We start from the raw sequence: 21,222 nt of genomic DNA on the forward strand, positions 1-21,222 counted from the left end.
TATACGGATGGGAACTTCGACCCAAGCGGATTCTGCTGCTGCGAAACCAGCAGTGCTTTCCCAGGCGGGAGGGCGGGGGGCAGGTCCAGCTGAGGCCCTGGGGTAAACATGAACCCTCAGCGCCCGGCCACACCCGGGGCGGGGGGATGGGGTCCGGTGAGCCGAGGGCGCCCAGGTACGGATGGGAACTTCGACCCAAGCGGATTCTGCTGCTGCGAAACCAGCAGTGCTTTCCCAGGCGGGAGGGCGGGTGGCAGGTCCAGCTGAGGCCCTGGGGTAAACATGAACCCTCAGCGCCCGGCCACGACCCCGGGGCGGAAGACTTGGCCTCGGGACTCTGAGCAATAGGTAAACGGCTGAGCTTGGGAAGCAGGTGCACTGGGACCCTTACGTCGGGAGGGCTAGGAAAGTTCTGAGTTATGACCTGAGGGTGGCGCTCCGTGGCCAGGTGAGTACCCGGTTTCGGTGAAGGGACTGGATTTGTAGGATGTGAAGAACAAGCCTTAGTTTTGAAAAGCCTGAACCCACCCCGCTCTGTGGGTAATTGTTTGGTGGGACTGGGATAAGAATACTTCGAAGCTATTAGTGGAACATCATTGACTCGAAAATAAGCTTCATAGGGAGCCAGGGTAGATTTTGGAGTATATCACAGTTCAGTCCAGTTGCATCTCTTCCCTTCATCTCACTGTCCCCACTGCATCTCTGCCTGGCAGCAATCCAAGTCCTGGGCACTGTCAAATGGTTCAACGTCCGGAATGGTTACGGCTTCATCAACAGGTATCCAAAGACTAGGGGGAGGGGGAAGGATGGGTGTCTTCACACCTGACGTAGGACTGGACACCTTCCCACTCTTCTCTACCCTGCCAAAGCATGTGGTTGCACTGTTCAGCTGATGCTGGTTGAAAATCTTTAACCACGGGCAAAAATGTGTGCTTAGTAGCAAGATGAAGTGGCCTCCACATCTTCAAGGGCAGCACAGGATTAACGATCCAGGAACTTGACAAACATGGCTCTGACCTTCCCACCTTCAGCTTCTCTGTCTTGCCTTCTGGAACAGCTTCATTATTTTTAGCTTTGCTGTGCTTTGGGGTGGACTGTATGGACTTCTCTACCTCGGCACTGGGTTGGAATCCTCACTGATTTCCTGTTAAGGGCAGCACTCACTGCACCCTTGACTCATCTCCTTACTCATTTGAATCCCCCACCTGATGGCACTGAGACTGGCCTGGGGGTGGAGAGCTAGCCAAGCCAGAGACTGCTTGCAAGAGGCTGTAGTGGTGAATTCTGAGAGCAGAGCCAGGTCTTTCCCAGTGGGGCCTTCCCGAGCCTGGGCACCCTGCCCAGCCAAGCCCTCCTGGGAAGGCTGGTTGCCTCTTAGCAGGCTGACCTTTGTGCAGATCCAAGTGCTTTAAAGCTAGAACATTTGTTCGGGGGGAAAGCAGGGTCCTGCAAGAAGTGCCTCTTCTTTCTCCTGCCCTATTGGGGTTCTGGAATAAACCGGGGTAATAGGCAAGGTAGCAATAGACAATGGGTATTTTATTCTCTTTCACCCGTGATCCCTCTGTGTGTCAAGAGGGAGCATGACCCTGGGTTCATCTCCAAGCTGAGAATGAATGTAAGGTTTTGTGGCTGTTTGGAGCAAGCTCCTAACACTGTCTCCTCAAACTTGTCCCCCAGCCCTGTCCCTGCTTTCTTCCTCCTTAAACAAGAGAAGGAAGAAGACTGGAATTTTCCAACCCCAGCAGAGTTAGGTGAAGGGGGGTGTTGGCCAGGGGCAGTTGTACCCAGCACTGGCAGGTTCTAAGATGCCCTTAGGGTAGAAGGTGGAACACTTGGCAAGTAAAGAGCAGTCCCACCTCTTTCAAGGTGCCTTTATCTTCTGCCTCTGCCCTTTCCCTCATGAAGTCCAGGTTTTTCACTGAGGGTTTAGGTGTACTTTATACCAGCTTCTGGGGGCCCTGTTTACCCCTAATTAACAAATGCTAGAGAGGATGGGCCCACCAATCTTAGGCAGCCAGGGAGGCTTTAGTGGAGCTGAGTGCCTTACCAAAGACACCGGCTTAACGACCCGCCCTGTTCTACAGGAATGACACCAAGGAAGATGTCTTTGTACACCAGGTAAGAGCTAGGATGACTTCCTAAGGGGAGGAACTGGCCCTCTCTTTGAAGATTTTTGCCATTACTCTTGGCTGCACACTGTACGTTGCTTTGGCTTTACCTCACAATGGTCTGCCTGTGCAGAAACAGCTGCCCTCCCATCTGCCTCAGGAGCTGGTATCACCCACCATTAGCCCCACTTGTGTTGAATTAACTGACCTACTCTGTCAGAATTGTGTGTTGTCCTTTGGGTATGGCATGCTCACCACCTGCTAGGACCTGTTAAAATCACAGGAAGGAATGAGTTTTCTGAGGGAAAGAACACAGGCCAGAGAAAGTTGGGTACAGTGGTTCTCAAAGTGTGGTCCCTGCACCATCACCAGCATCACCTGACATTGAAATTCTCAGGCCCTGCCCCAAGCTACTGTATCAATCAGACTTTGGGCCAGGCACTGATTCAACAAGCCTCCCAGGTGACTCTGATGTACTAGTTTGAGAACCACTGCTCTGGTGGAAAGAACTCTCAGTGGGATTGAGGTAAGAAGCACAGTATGTTTTACCCACTTTTCAACTTATGACCATCTCTGCTTTTTGTTTTCTTTTGAGTTCCTATTTCTTGCCTCCCTTTTTGAAGTCCCTCAGGGGTAAGGGAGGATGGGAGAGCATCCTAGGGACAGTGGTAACTTCACAGTGGATTCCCAGACCCCTGGTTTATGACATTTCCCCTATTCAACTTTCTCTTTTGGTGCTAGGGTTCAGACCTAGGGCCATGCGCATGTTAGGCAAGCACCCTACCACTGAGCTATAACTCCAGCCCCTTCCCTACTGAACTTTGACCATTTTCATGTTCTGCTCTCCAGCCACAGACCCCAAATAAAGTGTTGAAAATAATGGAATTGGGTGGTGGACAAAGCAGGGGTGAGGGAGACTCTGATCTTGCTGTCCTCACCTTTCTCATGGCCTTTCCCCCAAACAGACAGCTATAAAAAGAAACAACCCCAGGAAGTTTCTGCGCAGTGTTGGCGATGGGGAGACTGTGGAGTTTGATGTCGTGGAAGGAGAGAAGGTTTGGGGCCTGCTGTGGAGGCCAGAGTTGGCCAGGCTTGTGGGAGGGTGGCCTGGAGGTCAGCCCAGACTTTGACCTTCTGGGATCAGATCTGCCTGTGGCTTGGGGAATAGGGCTGTGTCCTCTCATCTGGATGTCCTCAAGAATATTTCCCTGTCACCAGTCAGTGGTGTCTGAATTTCTTCTCTGTAGAGTCCACCAAGCACATGAAGCCTGTCCCCATGTTAGCCTTCTGGGGTGAAAGATGAACAGTGCCTGCGAGCCCTTTCTCCACCTCACCCACATTCTTTAAACTCCGGGGGGACTATAGCACTTATTTCAGAAGGACAAACTTCTCATCAGGTGGATACATACTTCCATTGCCCACTTTGTGGAATGGACAGAGAAGTCACAGTTAAAGGAATCACAGGAAAGCTAGAGAAGGGATCTAGGCTGGAAGAAGGGGGACACTCCAATGATTCCAGTGAGTTTGGGGATGTACATTTGTTGGGGAGAGTTCTCACTGCCCCTACTCCCCCTCTCTAGGGTGCAGAAGCTGCTAATGTAACTGGGCCTGGAGGGGTGCCAGTGAAGGGTAGCCGTTATGCCCCAAATCGACGTAGGTTCCGCCGGTTCATTCCCCGGCCTCGCCCAACTGCCCCTCCACCCATGGTGGCAGAGGCCGCCTCTGGTGGGACAGAACCCGGAAGTGAAGGAGAGCGAGCTGAGGACTCTGGGCAGCGGCCCAGACGACGGCGTCCACCACCCTTCTTCTATCGACGACGGTTTGTGCGAGGCCCTCGGCCTAACCAACAGCAGCCCATAGAGGTGAGGGGAAGCTGCAGTAAGGGGCCAGCTACCCAAGTTTTGGAAAGGGGGAGTTGGCAAGACAGACATCAAAGGGAGTAGGACTGAGGGCCAGGAAAAGCCAGGGATGATCTGGCCTCTGGACAACTGGGATCCCACAGCCCACCCAGGCTTTGTACATTTCCAGAGCACTGATGGGATAGAAACCAAAGAAACAGCTGCACTGGAGGGGGACCAACAGCAGGGAGATGACCGGGTGCCCCCACCCAGATTCCGGCCCAGGTACCGAAGGTAAGGCTCCCTTTCCATGGTTCTGTCTTCCTCTTCATTGTCCCACAGTGAGCCAGAGTGCAAGGGGAAGAGTGCTAAGAACCTGGGGCTCATGTTGAGAGGTAGCCAGAAGGAAGCAGGACTAGTGGGCCTGGGAAGAGCTGGGGAAGCCCTGGGGAGGGAAGCAGTCTACCGGGGTTCCCTGGTCCCTTCAGGGTATCTGCCATCCCCTAGGCCTTTCCGCCCCAGGCCACCACAACAGCCAACTACAGAAGGTGGGGATGGTGAGACCAAGGCCAGCCAAGGCCCCACTGATGGTTCCCGGCCTGAGCCCCAGCGCCCACGAAACCGCCCCTACTTCCAGCGTCGACGGCAGCAGCCCCCTGGCCCCCGGCAGCCCACAGCCCCGGAGGTGAGGATCTTGGGGTGTCTAAAATTCTTTGGGGATGAGATGAAAGGCTGGGACCACTTCCCCCTTTATCCTTTTCTTTCCCCTTCCTACTCTGCTATTTTGTTCCTCCCCTCCACTGGCCCTGCCCCTCTGTGCAGTCTGCTGGGTCCACTGCCAGCAGCTAGTACACCCATCCCATGAAACCCCCGCAGAGGCAGTCAAGCCATGTCACCCCTTGCAGAACCCACCCCTAGCTCCCTTGGAGCCATAATACCAGCTTATAATGTATGTTAACTGTAAAAATTGGTCAGGCAGGAAGGGGAAGGGAAAACACAGGTTAAATTGGAAGCTCCAGAGTATGAGTCTCAATTGGCCACTGCTCTTCTCTTTAGACCTCAGCCCCCATCAACAGTGGGGACCCCACCACCACCATACTGGAGTGACTCCAACTCAAAGGACACCCAGAGCTACCATCTAGTAAGTGGCTGCTCTTCTCAGGGCAGGTGGCCAAGAAGGCGGGGGACTGCGTCATGGTGATAAGCTATTGCTCATGATTTATCCATTTCTTTTGCTCTCTTAGGTTATCTGCCAGTTTTTCCAACTGACCTACCCAGCACCCTCCTGCCCCCTTTCCAATAATTCATAACATCAAAATACTGGCTTTTCCCCTTTTCTTTGAGACTCAGGAGGGCTAAAGCAAAAGCCTTTTGCTTTTGCTTTTTTTTTTTTTTTTCTCCCTCTCCCCCACCAAGGGTTAAAGGAAAGGATCCATCCTTATTGTTCAGAGGCATCAACTCCCACCCTAAGTCAGGCTGAGAAGGAACCAGCCAGCTCTTACCTCCTGGTTGTTTTTCCCGCTCCAGTTTATTTTTGTTTCCTCTTGACCCCTATCTCTGAAGCCATTTAATGAACTGTCATGTGCCACCTGAGCCTCCAGTAAAAACAAAAACAGGCTTTCTTGTCTTGGTTTTTGCCTCTTTTACATTTTAGAGACTTGGGGAATTCTGCTAACTTGGTTCATAACCACAGACTGAAGGTGGGGTGGTAGGAGGGAACGTGAGCAGTGGGCAGAGGGTCTTGACTCATTGCTCCAGTTTCCCTAGCTGTGCACCTTTGAGGAGAACCTTCACCACTGAGATTCACTGTCCCTGCCTGTTAATTGCGGATGGCCGTCCCCTGCTGTACTGGCACTTGCAGCTAATTTATTAAGCATTTACTATTAAGTCAATGAAAAGAAAGTGGGGCATGAGTAACAGTGTTCAGACTCTAGAGAATTCTGAGGCCTTGAGCAGAGCCAGGACAAAGGAAGAGGGGCAGGCGAGGTTGTGGTCCCTGTCTCAGCCCATCCTCCAGTGCCTTCACGACAGGACGCTTGTCTTCATACAGTGACTTTATAGATGAATCTATATATACACATTTAAAACAACAGCCCTTTGGCTTCTGCTCCCTACCCCTTCAAACATATACAAAAATATCCAAAGGCTCTTTCCAGCCACTGTTTACAGGCAGTTTTTCAATTCCCCTCTTGCCCTTAGTTGGTCAAAAGCTGTGGTACCCTTCCAGCACGGGAGTAGAGGAAAGAGCTGGGCCCCCACTTGGCAGGAGCATCTGAGATAGGGCCCCAAGGCTGAAGGCAGGGACCTGCTGTCCCTTCTTGCCACATATAAGTATACACTATTGTGTTCCTCTCACCCCACCCAGAAAGCCAAGTTGGCAAGGAGGGAGGAGAGGCTAAACTTTGGGAGGGTGCGTCCTTTAGCCTGGAGGGGTCAAGACAGAACCCCCTTCACCCAGAGTCTTATGTGGCAAGTATTTGGTGAAAGTGCCAAATTGTGGGAGGAGTCCAAGGTGGTAGGGAACGACTTCTTATGTCCTGCTCTCTGCCTCCATTTGTCCCATTAAAGAAGCCAGCCTAGAACTTCTACTCCTGCAGTCCCCCTTCTCTAAAGGGGATAAAGACTATTTTGGAGCTGAGTCTAGGTGGGGGTAGGAGGAAAAGGGGAGAGGAGAACGGCCCACCCCATGGCCACAGCCTAACCACAACACATAAATAATCCAAGATAATCACACAAAGGGAATGAGGGGGTTGCTCAGACCACCCTTCCCTTCAGCTTCCCAATTCTCCCAGGCTGTAGGGGTTTCCTCCACCCTGGAAGTAATGGAGAAGAGAGGTTAAAGTGCTGCAGAGAAGAGGGGGTCTCGGGTAGAGAAAGATGGCTCTCTCACCCTGACCTTGCCCCTCAGTCGTTCTCATCTGGCCCTAAATACTCGAGTTCCGTGCTGGGTTTCACCTCCTGCTCTAAAAGAGAGGGTGTCCGGCGGAAGGCAGCTGAGATCTGGTCAAACGTCCGGCCTCGGGTTTCAGGCACTTTTAAGAAGGTGAAGATGAAGAAGCCAAGCAGGAGAACCGCAAATAGAAGGAAGACGTAGGGACCCATAGCATCCTGGGACAGGTGGAGAAAGAGGTGTTGACAGAGTAAGGTAGAGAGGGAAGGGCTGGTATCAGGCATATCAGGAACTAAAGACCCTCAGAGGGGGGTGGGGATACTGCAGAAAGCAGGTGGCTCCCTTGAAATGACCAGAAACAAGAATTTACACTGAAAAAAGGATGTTTTGAACTGCAACTCCCCTTCACCATCCTGAGTTACTGCACTCAGAGTAGATTCCCAGCCATTTGTAGTATTCATATGGAATATATAATTTTATTCCTGGTCTCTTATACCACTGGGTTTATTTCAAAGACACTGCTGATGCCATCCAATCTATTTCCACCCCCTTCTTTACTTTGATTCCAAAATGATCCGAAAACCAACTATCTTGGGGGGAGTGTCCTGACTGGAAAGAAAGGAGACCCTGCTCTGGCCTCGGGTGAGATTGGGGCAAGGACGGGACCTACCGCAACATACTGGAAACCCATGCCAATGATGAAGTTGCATGTCCAGTTGGAGAAGCCAGCCACAGTCATGGCTGCCGGCCGAGGTCCCTGGCTGAAGAGCTCAGCCACGATGAACCAGGGGATAGGGCCAGGGCCAATCTCAAAGAAAGCCACAAAGCCAAAAATGGCCACGATGGAGACATAGCTCATGGCTGGAACCCGCTCCTAGGTACCAAGCAGGGAGGGTGGGAGATCTCATTCAGGCCTTTCTGAATCTTTCAGGCACCCAGAGAACTAAAATTTACCCATCCCAGCAGCTTGTGAGGGACCTGCTACCCTGGGCTAGAACAGGCCCTAGAGCATTTCTGAGCTCTGACATTCTGCTGGCTACTCCAAACAGATCCAAGGCAGAGAGGTAACATTCTAATCCCCCAGTTCCATGATGGTTGATTTCCCATTAGCTCTAAGCCTCAGTCCTTAAGAATTATTACTCCTGAGGCTTGACAAGGCCTTTCTTTCCTGGCTGCCAGACTTGTGCTATAGCAGTCTCTGACAGCCAGCCCCACTGCAGCCTAGGTCCCTCAGGGGCGTAGATCATAGTTCCTTCTGACTCTGGAGCCAAGCACGCACATTTGCAGCACATAGGCGAGCCCTAGGATTGAAGGCATCTATGCTAAGGTGTGGCCTTGGCTGGCCACAGAGCCTCAGGGGGCCATTCCCATGGGTTGGACTGCTGGTTTCCCAGCACCCAGGTCTCACCAGCAGAAGTAGAGCCACAGTCATCAAGACTGCACAGGCACACATGCCTGCCAGGCCCAGGAGATGGAGTGTCCGGCGCCCAGCCCGTTCCACCAGGAACACCTGCAGAGAGAGTCAGGGCTTGGCAGAGGGCCTTCAGAATGAATGAAGTGGAAGGAACTGGGAGGGTGGAAACAAGAATAGGACTTCTGGGACACCCAGGGAGGTAAAGCCAGTTACATAGGCCATTCTGGAGGTAAGCAGTTACCGAGACCAAGGTGAAGACAGTGTTGACCACACCAGCTCCTATAGTGGCATAGGCTGGCTGCCCTACCCCTGCTGACTCAAAGATGCTGGTTGAATAATAGAAGACCTAGAGGTGAGGGAGAAGAAAAGGTGATGGTAAGGATATCCCAATCTCCACTCCGGCCACACCAAGCTGGACTGATCCCAAGTGTTAATGAAGGAGGCCTGCTCCCTTCTCCTCTCCCCTAGGCTGCTGCCTGCCCCACGCCCAGCCTGAAGCCTGCACCATACGTACGGCATTGATGCCCGAGAGCTGCTGGCTCAGCTGCAGCACAACTGCAATGACCAGGGGCTGCCGGTGGGCGTGGCTGCCCAGGAGCTGGAGCAGGGACAGTGGCCGCTCACGCTCCAACTTTCGCTTCTCATCCTTCAGCTCAGCCAATACATGGGACACATCAGCCCAGCCTGTCAGGCGCTTCAGACCTGGGGGTGGGGAGGGTCAGGCCTGAGGGGACCTGAGAGGCCAGGTGCTAGCAAGATGGGGTGGAGGCATGAGCCTTGGCTAGATGCAGGGTGAGAGCTCACTCTTTCGGGCAGGCCCCTCCAGGTTCCGGATGATGTAGAGGTAGCGGGGGCTCTCGGGGCAGAAGGGCAGCAGGACCAGCTGCAGGAGGGCAGGCAGCACTGTGATTCCCAAGAGCAGTGGCCACAGGGTGTCAGTACCCAGCATGGTCTCCAAGCCCAGCACCTATAAGAGGAAGTTGGGGAAGAGGGCAGTTGACTCAGGCCTCCCTGAAGGTCCATCTCAACCCCTGCCTAGCCCCCCACAAGGCCAGGCCTAGTCACCTGGGCAATCAGAATGCCAATGACGATGGCCAGTTGGTTGAGTGTCCCCAAGGCTCCCCGAAGGTGAGTGGGGGCAATCTCCCCCACATACATGGGCACCAGCCCAGACGTTAGCCCTGGGTAAGAGGGAGAAGAGAGGGCTGAGGGCAGCTGCCCAGTCCCATCCAAAAGTCCATGCATGGTGGACAATAAGGCTAAGGGCAGGGCTTGTGGTGCCCATGGGTACCTGAGTAGGCGCCAATGAGGAACCGTCCAAGAATGAGAATCTCATAAGAGGCAGTGGCTTTGGCCAGGCCCATAAGGGTGCCCCCCAGCACTGCCAGGATGTTGTTGACCAGCATAGCCCTTTTCCTGGTAGGTAGATGGAGTAAGGCTATGTCAGAGCACCCATGCTTTGGTTCCCTTCCTACTCCCCCACTGTGCCCTCCAGCCCCATACCTTCCCAGCCACTGAGACAGGGTGCCAATGAGGAAGGAGGAAATCATGCCGCCTACAGAGAAGATGGCCACGGAGAGAGCCCAGAGGGTGGTGAGGGTGCCTGGTGGGATGGAGCCAGGTCCCTCAGGCCCCTGCCTCCCCAGCCAGGTCTCATTGTAGCTTTGTTCAATCACCTAGGGGGATATAGCAGAGGAGTGATTTTCTGCAGACCCTTCCTTTTCGACCACTGCAGGGCTCCCCTGTCCTCCTTGCTAGGGTATCCCTGCCCTGCCAGTTGCAGGCCCCTCACCTTTTGTGGGGCATTGATGACCCCAATGTTATAGCCAAACTGTAGGGAACCAAGCACAGCTGAGAATACAGCGAGGACCAGGGTCCCAGTCATTTGCTGTCGAGGGGGTTCCCCATCCTGGACAGGCAGAAGCAGAGAGAGGCATGTCACACAAATCACACTTTCTTCCCTTCCTCCAGGAGCTCCCTTCTATTTGGAGCCTGATGATGCTGGGATCCATCCAACATGCTGGGTTAGAGAAACTGGGCCATATTAGGAATTGCACAAAGATCTCAATGTAAACAGGACCACGAGGAATCCAACCGGAACCAGGGCATAGAGGAGAAACTGGATGTTTGAGTCCCAAGACAGAGTAATGTTAGAGGACCCATGTCTCAAAATTCCTCTGTGACCTTGGGACAGCCTTAGATTTGTGTGACCTTGGGCGAGTCACTTCCCGGTTCTGAGCCTAGGTCTCCTGTTCTGAGGAATGGGGGTGATGTCTGCCTTGTCTGTCAGTAAAACTGCTGTGAAAATCAAAGCAAATATTACCAGTATCCCAGACAGTGCTGACTTTATAAACTGACAAGAAATACATTATTATCTGCTCCCTCCACCCTGGGGGTTCTCTCAGCTAGCTACAGGAGGCCCCCAACAGGCCCAAGGAGGGCATTCCATAAAGGAACCCAGGTCATTTCTCTGGGGTAGCCTTCCCTGTCTCCACTCTGGCCTATTCTCCCTTCTAAACTCTGACAAAGGGTGGGGGTCTGTGCATGGGGACTTGCCAGCGAGTCAGGCCCTGGGGAAGAGGGAGGGATGGTGGTGTGAGGGGCGGTGACTGTGGCTGCTCCCTGGCGGCACAGACTGTCTCCCGGGCAGGAAACCTGAGCTGGGGGAGGAGGGGTGACACTCCCCTGGGCCCCTCCACCCACCGTGGGGCCAAGAAAGTTCAGCGTCCTGGAGGACCTCCAGGAGTGGGGGTGGGGCCCACTGATAGCCTCGGTCCTCGAAACACTGCCTTGGGACAGATGCACAGTTTCTGGAGGGCCAGGCCCGCTTGGATCGAGATAGGATATTCCAGAGTCTGGCGCACAGAAAAGGTAAAACTTTAGATTCCGTAGAATCCAGATGAAGCCTGGGCCCCTGAAAGGTCCCCCAGACCCACACTACCTTTGGGCGGACAGGGATCAAGAAAGTCACGGGTTGTCCGGAGAGGGTATAAATAGCCAAACCCCACTTGCACACCCTGCGCCTGCGCAGGGACCGCCCCCTAGCTGACCTCAAGAGCGACCCCAGCCCAGAAAAAGGGGCACCTGTGCCTCCGCCCCGCCCCCACACGCTGAACCCTACTTCGGAGCCGATCTGTTGGAAGCCCGACGGCATCTTGTGTTAGAAGAGCTGGAGATTCAGGAGCTTCAATGATGACAGGAGACTGGTGGGGGTCTGTGGCCCAAGCCTAGCAGACAGAAGCCGCGCCACCACGAGGATCCCGGAGCTATGTGCAGAGGGCTGGTGTGGTGGGACCCTCCCAACCACAAGCCACGGAGCCGGAGAGCAGCGGGGCTCTTCGGGATCTGTCGCACCCTGGCTAGGGGAAAAGACTCGAGGAGCCCCCTCACTCCCGCCCCGCCACGGGCCACGCCCTCCACAACACCCATTGGCTAGGAGCCCGCACACCCCAGAAGGCCACGCCCTCTCCTTGGCCGGGGGCTTAGGGTTTGGCTCCAGTTAGTGGGGCCGGTCTGTGAAGCCACGCCCCTCACCGTGCTCGGAGAGACAAGCCCCTCGGGTTCCCGCCAGCTTCAAGCTGCAGTTTTGAGAGCTGGGTCCCCGGAATAAAAGGTACCGCCCACCCACGTGCCAGGACTCCGCCCAACAGCCAAGATTCCAAGCTGCAGAAATTTCCTTAGAATCTAACTCCGCGGGTCGTGCGTGTTTGGGTCCGAGAGGAGCGGATGGGCCAGGTGTAGCTGCTGAGAAAGGGGTGAACGCCAAAGGCATGACACAAAGCGCGCGTGGAGGGTGGGTGAGGAATAATGCCCTGAAGTAACCCGGACGGGCTATTTTTAGCGTCCACGTTAGACGCAGCCAAATGTCAGTTCCCGGGTGTCCCGGCTTGTCCCGGGCGGGAAAGGGCAGGGAGAGGGAGCTTTAAAGGGTCCGCGACAGCCGGGCGTGGTGGCGTACACCTGTAATCTAGCACTCTTGGAGGCTGAGGCAGGAGAATCCCAAATTCGAGCCCAGCCTGGCAACATAGCGACTTAGCGAGACCTTGTTTCAAAATTAAAAAGTATAAAAAAACTGGAGATGTAGCTCAGTGCAAAAGCCTTGAGTTTCACACCCAATACTGGGGCGGGGGGGGTACGCGACATACTTCTATTCAAGGGTGGCCCTAGGAGCCAGGAAACTACCTTCTTGGTAGGTCTGGTGTCGTGTTCTGGAATTCTGTCTTTCCGTGCATTTCTGCTCTGGGCACTGCTTATGTGGCCCTTGGTTCCTGGAGGTAGCTCAGGGGACAGGTGCTCACGCAGACCACGCCAGCAGCCCCGAGGCCCCTGACCCGTCGTGCATGTGCCAGCCGCGTGGACAGCACGCTGTCCACAACCTGCTCCTGAAGATTTACATGCCCAACTAAATCCCAGCGGGAGGATGCGACCTAGAGTCGGTGCGTCTAGGGAGAGGAGCGGTAAATCTAGGGTAGACAGCTGAGAAAGCGGGTCCCAGAAGCGCGAGGCTGCAGTGCCACCTGGCGGGAGAGCGAGGAGTCGCGGGTTGGACCAGGTCCGCCTTCTTCCTCCTCCCTAAGGCTTCTCTGCATCTAACCGAAGCCTCTCGCCTCTCGAGTGCTCCAGGTCTAGGGTCTGGCTTCCGCCTCGAGGGGGCCGGTCACGTGATTCGCATGTCCGAACCTGCTCCTTACTTCCTTAACCTAATGAATTAGCCACCCAATCACCCCTGTGGTGGAAGTCAGCTTGATTCCTGCTGTCTTGCACCCCTCCCCGGACACTGGTATTTTGACCCCCTTTTCCTCTATTTGATTTTCTCCAACTGAACCATCATGACTTGATTGGTCTTACTGTTCTTCTTCCTTCCTTAAAAGGCAGGCGGAGTGGTATTTTCAAAAGTTTAATCTCTAGCAGAGCAAGGTGGCAACACACACCTATAATCCCAGCATTCTGGAATGCTGAGACAGTTTGAATCTGGTTTAGGCAATTTAATGATAACCTGTTTTCAAAATAAATAAATGGCTGGGTGTGGTGGTGCACACCTATAATTCCAGCAATGGGAAGGCTGAGTCAGGAGGATCCCCTCAGTGAATTCAAGGACAGTATAAATTTGTCTCAAAAACCAAACACCTAGCTGCCTGCCTCGCAGGCATAAATACCTGAGTTTAATCCCTGGTACCCCAAAAAAACAAAACAAAAACAAAAAACACCTAGACCTGGGGATTTAGCTCAGTGGTTCTGCTTCCTGCCTTGCAAGTGAAAGGTCCGAAGTTAGATTCCCCAGTACCCCGGCAAACAAAGACCTTTTTCCAAATGGCCCTGAAAGTGAAGGAAGCTCCTGCCCCTCCCAAAGCTGATGCCAAAGCAAAAGCTTTGAAGGCCAAGAAGGCAGTGTGAAAGGTAGCCACAGCCACAAAAAGAACATGTACAACGTCACCCACCTTCTGCTATCTCAAGACACTGTGGCTCTGGTGGCAGCCCAAATACCCTCGGAAGAGCGCCCCCAAGGGAAACAAGTTTGACCACTGTGCTTTCATCAAGTTCCCCTGACCACAGAGTCAGGCATGAAGAAGACAGAGGACAAGAACATGTGTGTGTTCACTGTGGATGGCAAGGCCAACGTCAAAGATGTCAAGGCACCAGATCAAGCAAGCTGTGAGGAAGCTCTGTGACACTGACGTGACCAAGGTCGTTCCCCCCACTGGGCCTGATGGAGAGGAGAAGGCGCGTGTCCAACTGGCTCCTGATTGTGAGGCTTTGGATGTTGCCAACAAAATTGGGGCCATCTAAACTGAGTCCAGCTGGCTAATTCTAAATACATATTTTTCACCATAACAACAACAACAAAAAAACAAATAAACAGTGGTAGAATACTTGCCTAGCAAGTGTGGAGTGATGGGTTTAATCTCCTGTACCAACAAACAAAAAAGTCTAATTGCATAATTCTCCCCACAAAATCACTATCTTTTTGTAACCTCACTGTCAAGTTCAAACCCTCTTGCCTGCCTTTTCTCTCCCATCTCTCCCTGTCGGTCTATCCTTCCCTCTCACAGACAATACCTAACTGCTTCTCATACCTGGAGCACACTGTGCTCTTTCACTGGTGTCTTTGCTTCATGAATCCCTATGGTCTAGACTACCAGAGAACTCCTGTTCATCCTTCAAAAGAGAAAATCCTCTACTCTTCTTGGGATTTCTTCCAAAAATCTCTGTGTCCTCACAGGTATTTTATTAGCATTTCTCCTCTCTGCAACTCAGCCTCAAAGGCAAAGAGTCATCTTGTTCATCTTTGTATCCCCAGCACCCAGCCTGGGGTGAGGTGCTCAGTATTTGATGAATGGATGAAATGAGGGTCTGGAGCTTATGGCTGAGTAGATTGGGGAGCAACAGTCATTTATGAGCAGAACAGAAAAGAGAGGGACTGCTGGGTGTGGTGGCGCATGCCTGCAATCCCAGCACTTGGGAGGCTGAGGCAGGAGGATCGTTGTGAGTTCATGACCAGCCTGGGCTACATAGTGAGCTCCAGGTCAGTCTCAACTATATAGTGAGGCCCTGTCTCAAAAAACAAAACAAAACAAAACAAAGAAAAAAACAAAAACCAAACCAAACCAAAACAAACAAAGAAAAAAACCAAAACCAAAACAAAACAAAACAAAAAGAGAGGGACTGATGGGGAAGGTGCAAGGAAGCCAAGGATGATGGAGTACTGCTGAGAGAGATCACCCCTCCAAATGGAATTGGGTGGCTAAGGGTTAACTGAGTTATTAGGCAACTATGGGTTGACTAGGTGACTGTGCTCTTTGTGAATGTACCTGAGTAGCCATGACAACTTCTATAATCTGTCACCAGAGGAGCATAACAGACTCAGAAAGTCCTGCCAGGACTCTGCTCTCCCCCTATACCGCCCCACCCCGCTTTGCTTTGTGTAAACTCTGCTTGCTAAATTCCCAGGGAAACCCCGATGGAACTAAGCTTTATAGCCCGGTGTGGTGGCCCATGCCTGTAATCCCAGCACTTGGGAGGCTGAGGCAGGAGGATCACTGAGTTCGAGACCAGCCTGGGCTACATGGTGAGTTCCAGGTCAGTGTCAACTACATAGTGAGACCCTGTCTCAAAAAACAAAACAAATGAACTAAGCTTTTTAGATGTAAAAATAGGTATATAAAGAAGTGCACACTTCTATTCAGGATTCTCAAGAATGACAGGAGTCATTCGCTGAGCTGTTGGAATTAAAAGCTGCTTTTTGTTCCTATCTTTGTGTTAAGAGTATCCTGGGTCCTCACAGTTTCCTGATTCTCCACGAGAGGAGACGGGCAGGGAGAGGGCAAGGAGACAAGAAAAGTGCCAAGAGGAAGGATGGGTTGGAGAAAGGAGCACGCATGCTGGGGCAGAAGAAAGAGGCGATGTTGGTAATGTGTGGGACTAAGGTCCCAAGCCCGGAGTTCTGTCCTGCCTCTTGGGACAATCATTATTCCTGCTCTCATTCAGGTGCATTCTGCTTTTCAGGGATCCTTTAAGGTGTTTAAAGTCCAGAGAAATTGAAATCAGGGAGAGCAAGTCAGAGCTGGATATAAGAGATAGGCTTAAAGAATATAGATTGGGAGGCTGAGGCAGGGGGATCTCCTCGAGTTTGAGGCCGGCCTGGGGTCCATAGTGAGCTCAAGGCCAGCCTTCACTATGAATTGAGACCATGTCTCAAACAAAAAATGGATCAATATGCAAACTATTTTTCTTGGGTTTTTTTGTTTGTTTTTGTTGTTTGGGTTTTGTTGTTTGCTTTTTTTTGTATGTGGTACTGGGGATTGAACTCAGGACCTTGTGCTTGCAAAGCAGGTGTGGTGCCACTGAGCTAAATCAGTGTTTTTTTGTTTGTTTGTGTTTTTTTTTTGAGACCAGGTCTCACTATGTAATTCCAGCTGGTCTTGAACTTACTGTATAGCCCAATCTGACCTCAAACTCAGGGTGATCCTCTTGCCTCAGCCTCCTCTTATGGCCTTTTTTTTTTTTTTTTAAGAGACAGGATCTCAATATATAGTCCACAATATATTGTCCCAATATATCTTACTATATAGCTGAGGCTGCTCTCAAACTTGTGATTCTCCTTCTTCAGCCTCATGAATAACTAGGACCATGGATGCAGTCAGGGTTTTCAAGGGAATATATTTAATACAGAACACATAATTTGCAGAATTGTTTTATAATATTCACCCAAAAAGTCAGGTACAGAAGAGTGCAAGAGATCTATCCGCAAGCTAGAGATCCAAAGAATCCAGCCAAGGGCCTGGATCCCACAGCAATGTCCCGCACAAGTCCAGCGGAAGCCTAGAGCCCAAGGCAATGTCCTCCTCAAGTCCATCCAGAGACCTAGAGCCCACAGCAATGCCTCATACAAGTCCATATCAAGCATCTACACTAGGAAGGCCCAAGGGCCAGTGGTGGAAGCTAGAAAGTCTGCGCTGGGGTGTGAAGGATCTGTGCCACCAGGCTGAGGGATCCACATTGGAGCCAGGAAGTAATGCTCAAGGTGAGAACCAGAGCTCTCCTGAGGAAAACAGCAGCCATCCCAGTGACAGTGAGGCCCCGAGCGCCTCTGATACTGAGAATAGCCAAGTGCACGTCAGGAAAACCAGCTACAGTGAGCTTTCCTAAGAAGATTGACAGCATACAGTCTTCCTCTCCAGTTCTTTTATGCCATTGACAACAATCCTCAGGTGGGTCTTCCATGCCCAGAGCCACGCTGACTCAGTTCAGCTGAGTGGTTCACATGGCCCATTAGTTGATCCATCATGTGTGTGTGTGTGTGTGTGTGTGTTATAAAGGTTTAAACCCAGAGCTTGTTCATGCTAGGTGTGCCCTCTACCAGTGAGTTACATTCCAGACCCTTTAAAATTTGTGTATTTTATTATTTTGTGCTGCTGGGATTGAACACAGGGCCTCATGCCTGATAGGCAAATGCTCTACCATTGAGACACATCCCCATCCCAAAAGTCATTTCTGAGAGAGGACCTCACGAGTTGCCCAAACTGATCTTAAACTTGTATTTTCCTCCCTGAGCTTCCCAAGTGCTGGAACTGGGTTTGCAAATATTTTTGTTTTTTGTTTTTTGTTTTTAATTTTACCATGACACTAATTTATTTATTGAAACTATTTTGTTGTTATAAAGTAAATCACAGTGCTAGGATGTTTTATTGTTCATTACTGATACTAAGAAGTATCTGTTTGCAAATATTTTTGTGTAAATATACATCTGGTTGTATATTTCAGCCTTTTTACTTTTTTTTTTTAACCTAAGAATCAGAACCAGGGCCTTGCACATACTAAGCACACATTCTACCACTGAGCTATACTCCTAGCTGTGATCTTGCTTATTCTCAATAAGCACTGAGTTTTCGAAATGCACCCATGCTCTATGATTGTCCAAGCGCTCAAGGCAAGACATTCCCTGGAATCAGTCACACCACATGCTACCTGCAGACAAGCCTGTGAGTATCCGTGTCACCTGCAGTTCCCAACCCCGACAAACACATGGCAAGGAACACTCATACAAGGTTCCTTCTGCACTCCTGTGAGGACTTCTTTGGGAGATGTGTCCAGGCCCACGTCTGTGACAGTGACTCTGTCTGTATTTATAACTCTCTGCAGAGGCAGAATTGCTGAGTCATAGGGTGTTTTATACCCAGTCTGACGAAGTGCTGCCAGCCTGCTCTGCACGTGGCTGTCCCATCTCCGCTTCCATCTGCAGGGCTGGAGGACACTGCGTGCCCATGTCCTCTGTCGGCGTTCCCCGGGGCACAGATAAGTACACAACTCTGGGCCCACACTGCTTGAGCAAAGCCCCAGCTCTGTGACTTGCTAACTTTGTGCCCTTTGGAAAATTACCAAAGCTCTCTGTGCCTATTCAGCTCACCTGTAAAATGAGAAGGGGGATTATAACAGTATCTACATATTAGAATTGATGAAGGGAATAATATTATATTCAGATAGTGCTTAGGATAGATTGAATTGGCTGGCTGTGTTGGTGCATGCCTGTAATGCCAGCACTTGGGAGACTGAGGCAGGAGGACCACTGAGTTCGAGGCCAGACTGGACTACAGAGTGAGACCCTGTTTCAAAACAACAACAACAAGTACATTGAATTGTGTAAGTTTATTTTCTTTTGTTTTGTTTTGTTTTTGTACCAAGGATTGAACTCAGGACCTTGTGCTTGCAACGGAAGAGGCAGAACCACTGAGCTAAATCCTTGGCCCTTGCATAAGGTTTTTTCAATAGTTTTACTGAGGTACAGTTGACATACAATAACCCACACACCTCAAAAGTGTACCATTTGGTAAGACTGATACAGGTATGCACCAGTGAAACCATTTTCACAATCATGATAATGAATACACTCATCACCCACAAGGTCTCCTACTCCTTTTTTTTTTTGGTTTTTTGAGACAGGGTCGCACTATGTAGTTGAGTCTCACCTGGAACTCACTGTTTAGCCCAGGCTGGTCTCGAACTCACAGCGATCCTCCTGTCTCACCCTCCTGAGTGCTGGGATTACAGGTGTGTGCCACCACACCTGGCTCCTACTCCTTTCTAATCCTTCTCCCCCTGACCCCTTCTCCCAACCCCACAAAAAGCTGCATTATAGACTACTTTGTATTTAAAAAAATTTTTTTCATACTGAGAATTGAACTCAAGGAGCACTAAGATATATCCTCAGTTTTTTTTTTTTTTTTTTTTTTTTTTTTTTTTTTTTGGTACCAGCCTCCCAAATGCTGGGATTACAGGCATGAGCCACCACGCCAGGATAAGCTTCCTGTTTTTTGAAAACACGAAGACTTTGTCCCTGTATCAATTTTTACTAGAGCCTATTATGCCTGGAATCTCAAGTTTAAGACCAGACTGGACAATTTTAGCAACATATTGAGATCCTGTCTCAAAATAAAAAGGGGTAGGGATGTAGTTCAGTGCAAAGGACCCCAGGGCTCAGTCCCCAGTACTGGGAGAAAATTTTCAATGGAAAAAATTTTTTCTTTTCCTTTTTTGGTAGTACTGGGGATTGAATTTAGGCCAGTGCTCTTACCACTAAACTACACCCTCCAGGTCTTACGGTTTTTTGGGTTTGTTTGTTTGTTTGAGGCAGAATCTCAAGAAAGTTCACTGCCTAGATCCAAATTTAAATTCCCCTGCCCCTGTCTCCTGAATGGCTGGGATTACAAGTGTGCACCACTACATCTGGTTGGAAAAGCAAAGAACAAAGAACATACAAACAACTTTGGCGGGGGAAAGGGGGATCTCTGACCTAGAACTCACTATGTAGGCCAGGCTACAGTGATCCTCCTGCCTCAGCCTCCTGAGTGCTGGGATTACAGGCATGAGCCACCACGCCCGGCTCCTACTCCTTTTTAATCCCTCTCCACCTGACCCCTTCTCCCAACCCCTCAAAAAGCTGTCATTATAGACTACTTTGTATTTAATGATACTCTACCCTTTTTTTTTTTTTTTTTTTTTTTTTTTTTTTTTTTTTTTTTTTTTTTTTTTTTTTTTTTTTTTTTTTTTTTTTTTGGTACCAGGGTTTGAACTCAGGATCTTGCACTTGTGAGGCAGGTGTGGTACCACTGAGCTAAATCCCTGGGCCAATTTTTTTTTTCTTTCTAAATTGCCCAGTCCTCCTGCCTCAGCCTCCTTGGTAGCTGGGCTTACAGGTGAGAGCAACCATTCATGGTACATTTCGTGGCCCTCTTGTCCATGTTGTGGAATGGTTCCATGGTAGATGCGTTGTGCTGGGTGCTCTGCTTTGGAATGTCAAGCTTGGAGAGAAAGGTCAAGCAGCCACTGTCATTGTAGTTAAACAGTCACGGCCAGCAGCCACAACACTGTTCTTGGAGACAAACAACACACTCAGGAGGGGCAGGAACTCAGTTTTCAGAGTGGAGACCTGCACAGTTTTTGAGGCATCAGCAACAGACATGGTACTGTACCAGCTGACCCAGGCCAGGCGGCTCCCACTAGCACAGAAGCTGAAGCCGTGGACCCAGCCACCAGTGCCACTGCCACCGAACCCTGATATCAGCTGGCCAAAAGGCATCTTACCGCCCCAGGGAACACTGGCTGGCTTTTCATCCACTTCTTTAATGTAGGCAGAAAACACTCTGCATTTGAAGTCATGTGATCCTGCTGCCAACAAAACATTGTTGGGATACCAATGCAAGCTGAGGACCTTAGAGCAAATGGGCTTTTTAACGTGCTCGCTTACCCACCAGTCATTCTCAGACTCGAAGTAACAAACGGAAATGAGTCGTGCTCCACTTCCCACAGCAAATTTGTTCTCTAGAAGGGACCACTTCATAAAAGTGGCTGCGCGGTTAATCCTCAGGATCACCAAGGTTAGCTTCCAGATGCCATCTTTCTGACTCCAGACATAGGCGTTGTGGTCAGTTCTCAAGTGACAATGCGATTGCTCTTGGGAGCCCAGTCGATACTTGCGATGTGTCCATTGTGCTCCTTGAGTTCACGAGCTTTCACACACTGTATCCCATTCTCATAGATGTGAACTTTGTGATTATCGGGGCTAAGGGCAATCTGGGTATGGTCTTGTTCCAGGCGTAACAGGTGATTGGCTCTAGTAAAAATTGATACAGGGACATAGTCTTAGTGTTTTCGAAAAACAGGAAGTTTAGCCTGGCATGGTGGCTCATGCCTGTAATCCCAGCACTCAGGAGGCTGAGGCAGGAGGATCGCTGTAGCCTGGCCTGCATAGTGAGTTCTAGGTCAGAGATGCCCCCCACCCACTAAAGTTGTTTGTTTGTTCTTTATTGTTTGCTTTTCCAACCAGATGTAGTGGTGCACACTTGTAATCCCAGCCACTCAGGAGACAGGGGCAGGGGAATTTAAATTTGGATCTAGGCAGTGTACTTTCTTGAGATTCTGTCTCAAACAAACAAACAAACAAACCCAAAAAACCATAAGACCTGGAGGGTGTAGTTT

At 50.7% G+C, this 21,222-nt stretch overlaps 2 protein-coding genes and 2 pseudogenes across 3 annotated transcripts in view; 2 read left to right on the forward strand and 2 right to left on the reverse strand.

The window, feature by feature from the left end:
* Positions 1–5,564, forward strand: part of Ybx2 (Y-box binding protein 2) — a 6,436-nt gene extending 872 nt beyond the window's left edge. The window contains exons 2-9 of the mRNA XM_033762823.1: positions 714–777; positions 2,085–2,118; positions 3,074–3,163; positions 3,689–3,970; positions 4,137–4,240; positions 4,454–4,631; positions 5,003–5,087; positions 5,191–5,564. Coding sequence (XP_033618714.1) covers positions 714–777; positions 2,085–2,118; positions 3,074–3,163; positions 3,689–3,970; positions 4,137–4,240; positions 4,454–4,631; positions 5,003–5,053 — 803 coding nt within the window. The 3' untranslated portion in view covers positions 5,054–5,087; positions 5,191–5,564. The remainder of the gene's footprint in view (positions 1–713; positions 778–2,084; positions 2,119–3,073; positions 3,164–3,688; positions 3,971–4,136; positions 4,241–4,453; positions 4,632–5,002; positions 5,088–5,190) is intronic.
* Positions 5,561–11,630, reverse strand: Slc2a4 (solute carrier family 2 member 4). 2 transcript variants are annotated; one of them, XM_033762821.1, is made up of 12 exons: positions 11,372–11,630; positions 10,043–10,159; positions 9,754–9,926; positions 9,542–9,666; positions 9,316–9,431; positions 9,055–9,217; positions 8,765–8,952; positions 8,492–8,596; positions 8,245–8,346; positions 7,507–7,710; positions 6,902–7,054; positions 5,561–6,759 (listed from the first exon to the last, which is right to left on the reverse strand). In XM_033762821.1, exons 1-12 carry the CDS (start codon positions 11,402–11,404, stop codon positions 6,718–6,720), a joined length of 1,521 nt encoding a protein of 506 aa, XP_033618712.1. In that variant the 5' UTR covers positions 11,405–11,630; the 3' UTR covers positions 5,561–6,717. The 2 variants fall into 2 exon arrangements, with proteins under 2 accessions (XP_033618712.1, XP_010613123.1); XM_010614821.2 differs by having other exon boundaries at positions 5,561–7,054; positions 11,372–11,629.
* A 1,930-nt stretch (positions 11,631–13,560) lies between these two features.
* Positions 13,561–14,037, forward strand: LOC104855925 (annotated as a pseudogene).
* Positions 14,038–19,902: 5,865 nt separating this feature from the next.
* LOC104855817 lies at positions 19,903–20,882 on the reverse strand (annotated as a pseudogene).
* Positions 20,883–21,222: the final 340 nt, after the last annotated feature.

Source organism: Fukomys damarensis, unplaced genomic scaffold (genome assembly GCF_012274545.1).
Source record: "Fukomys damarensis isolate Sample0158 unplaced genomic scaffold, DMR_v1.0_HiC HiC_scaffold_13, whole genome shotgun sequence".
NCBI classification, from domain to species: Eukaryota; Metazoa; Chordata; class Mammalia; order Rodentia; family Bathyergidae; genus Fukomys; species Fukomys damarensis.

Excerpts from the sequence above, each read along its gene's own strand:
- Slc2a4 (XM_010614821.2), bottom strand. The coding sequence starts at position 11,404 with ATGCCGTCGGGCTTCCAACAGATCGGCTCCGAA. Across the intron at positions 8,597-8,764 it reads AGCTCTCGGGCATCAATGCC|GTCTTCTATTATTCAACCAG; the intron begins GTACGTATGGTG and ends CCTCACCTCTAG. Across the intron at positions 8,347-8,491 it reads CTGTCTTCACCTTGGTCTCG|GTGTTCCTGGTGGAACGGGC; the intron begins GTAACTGCTTAC and ends CTCTCTCTGCAG.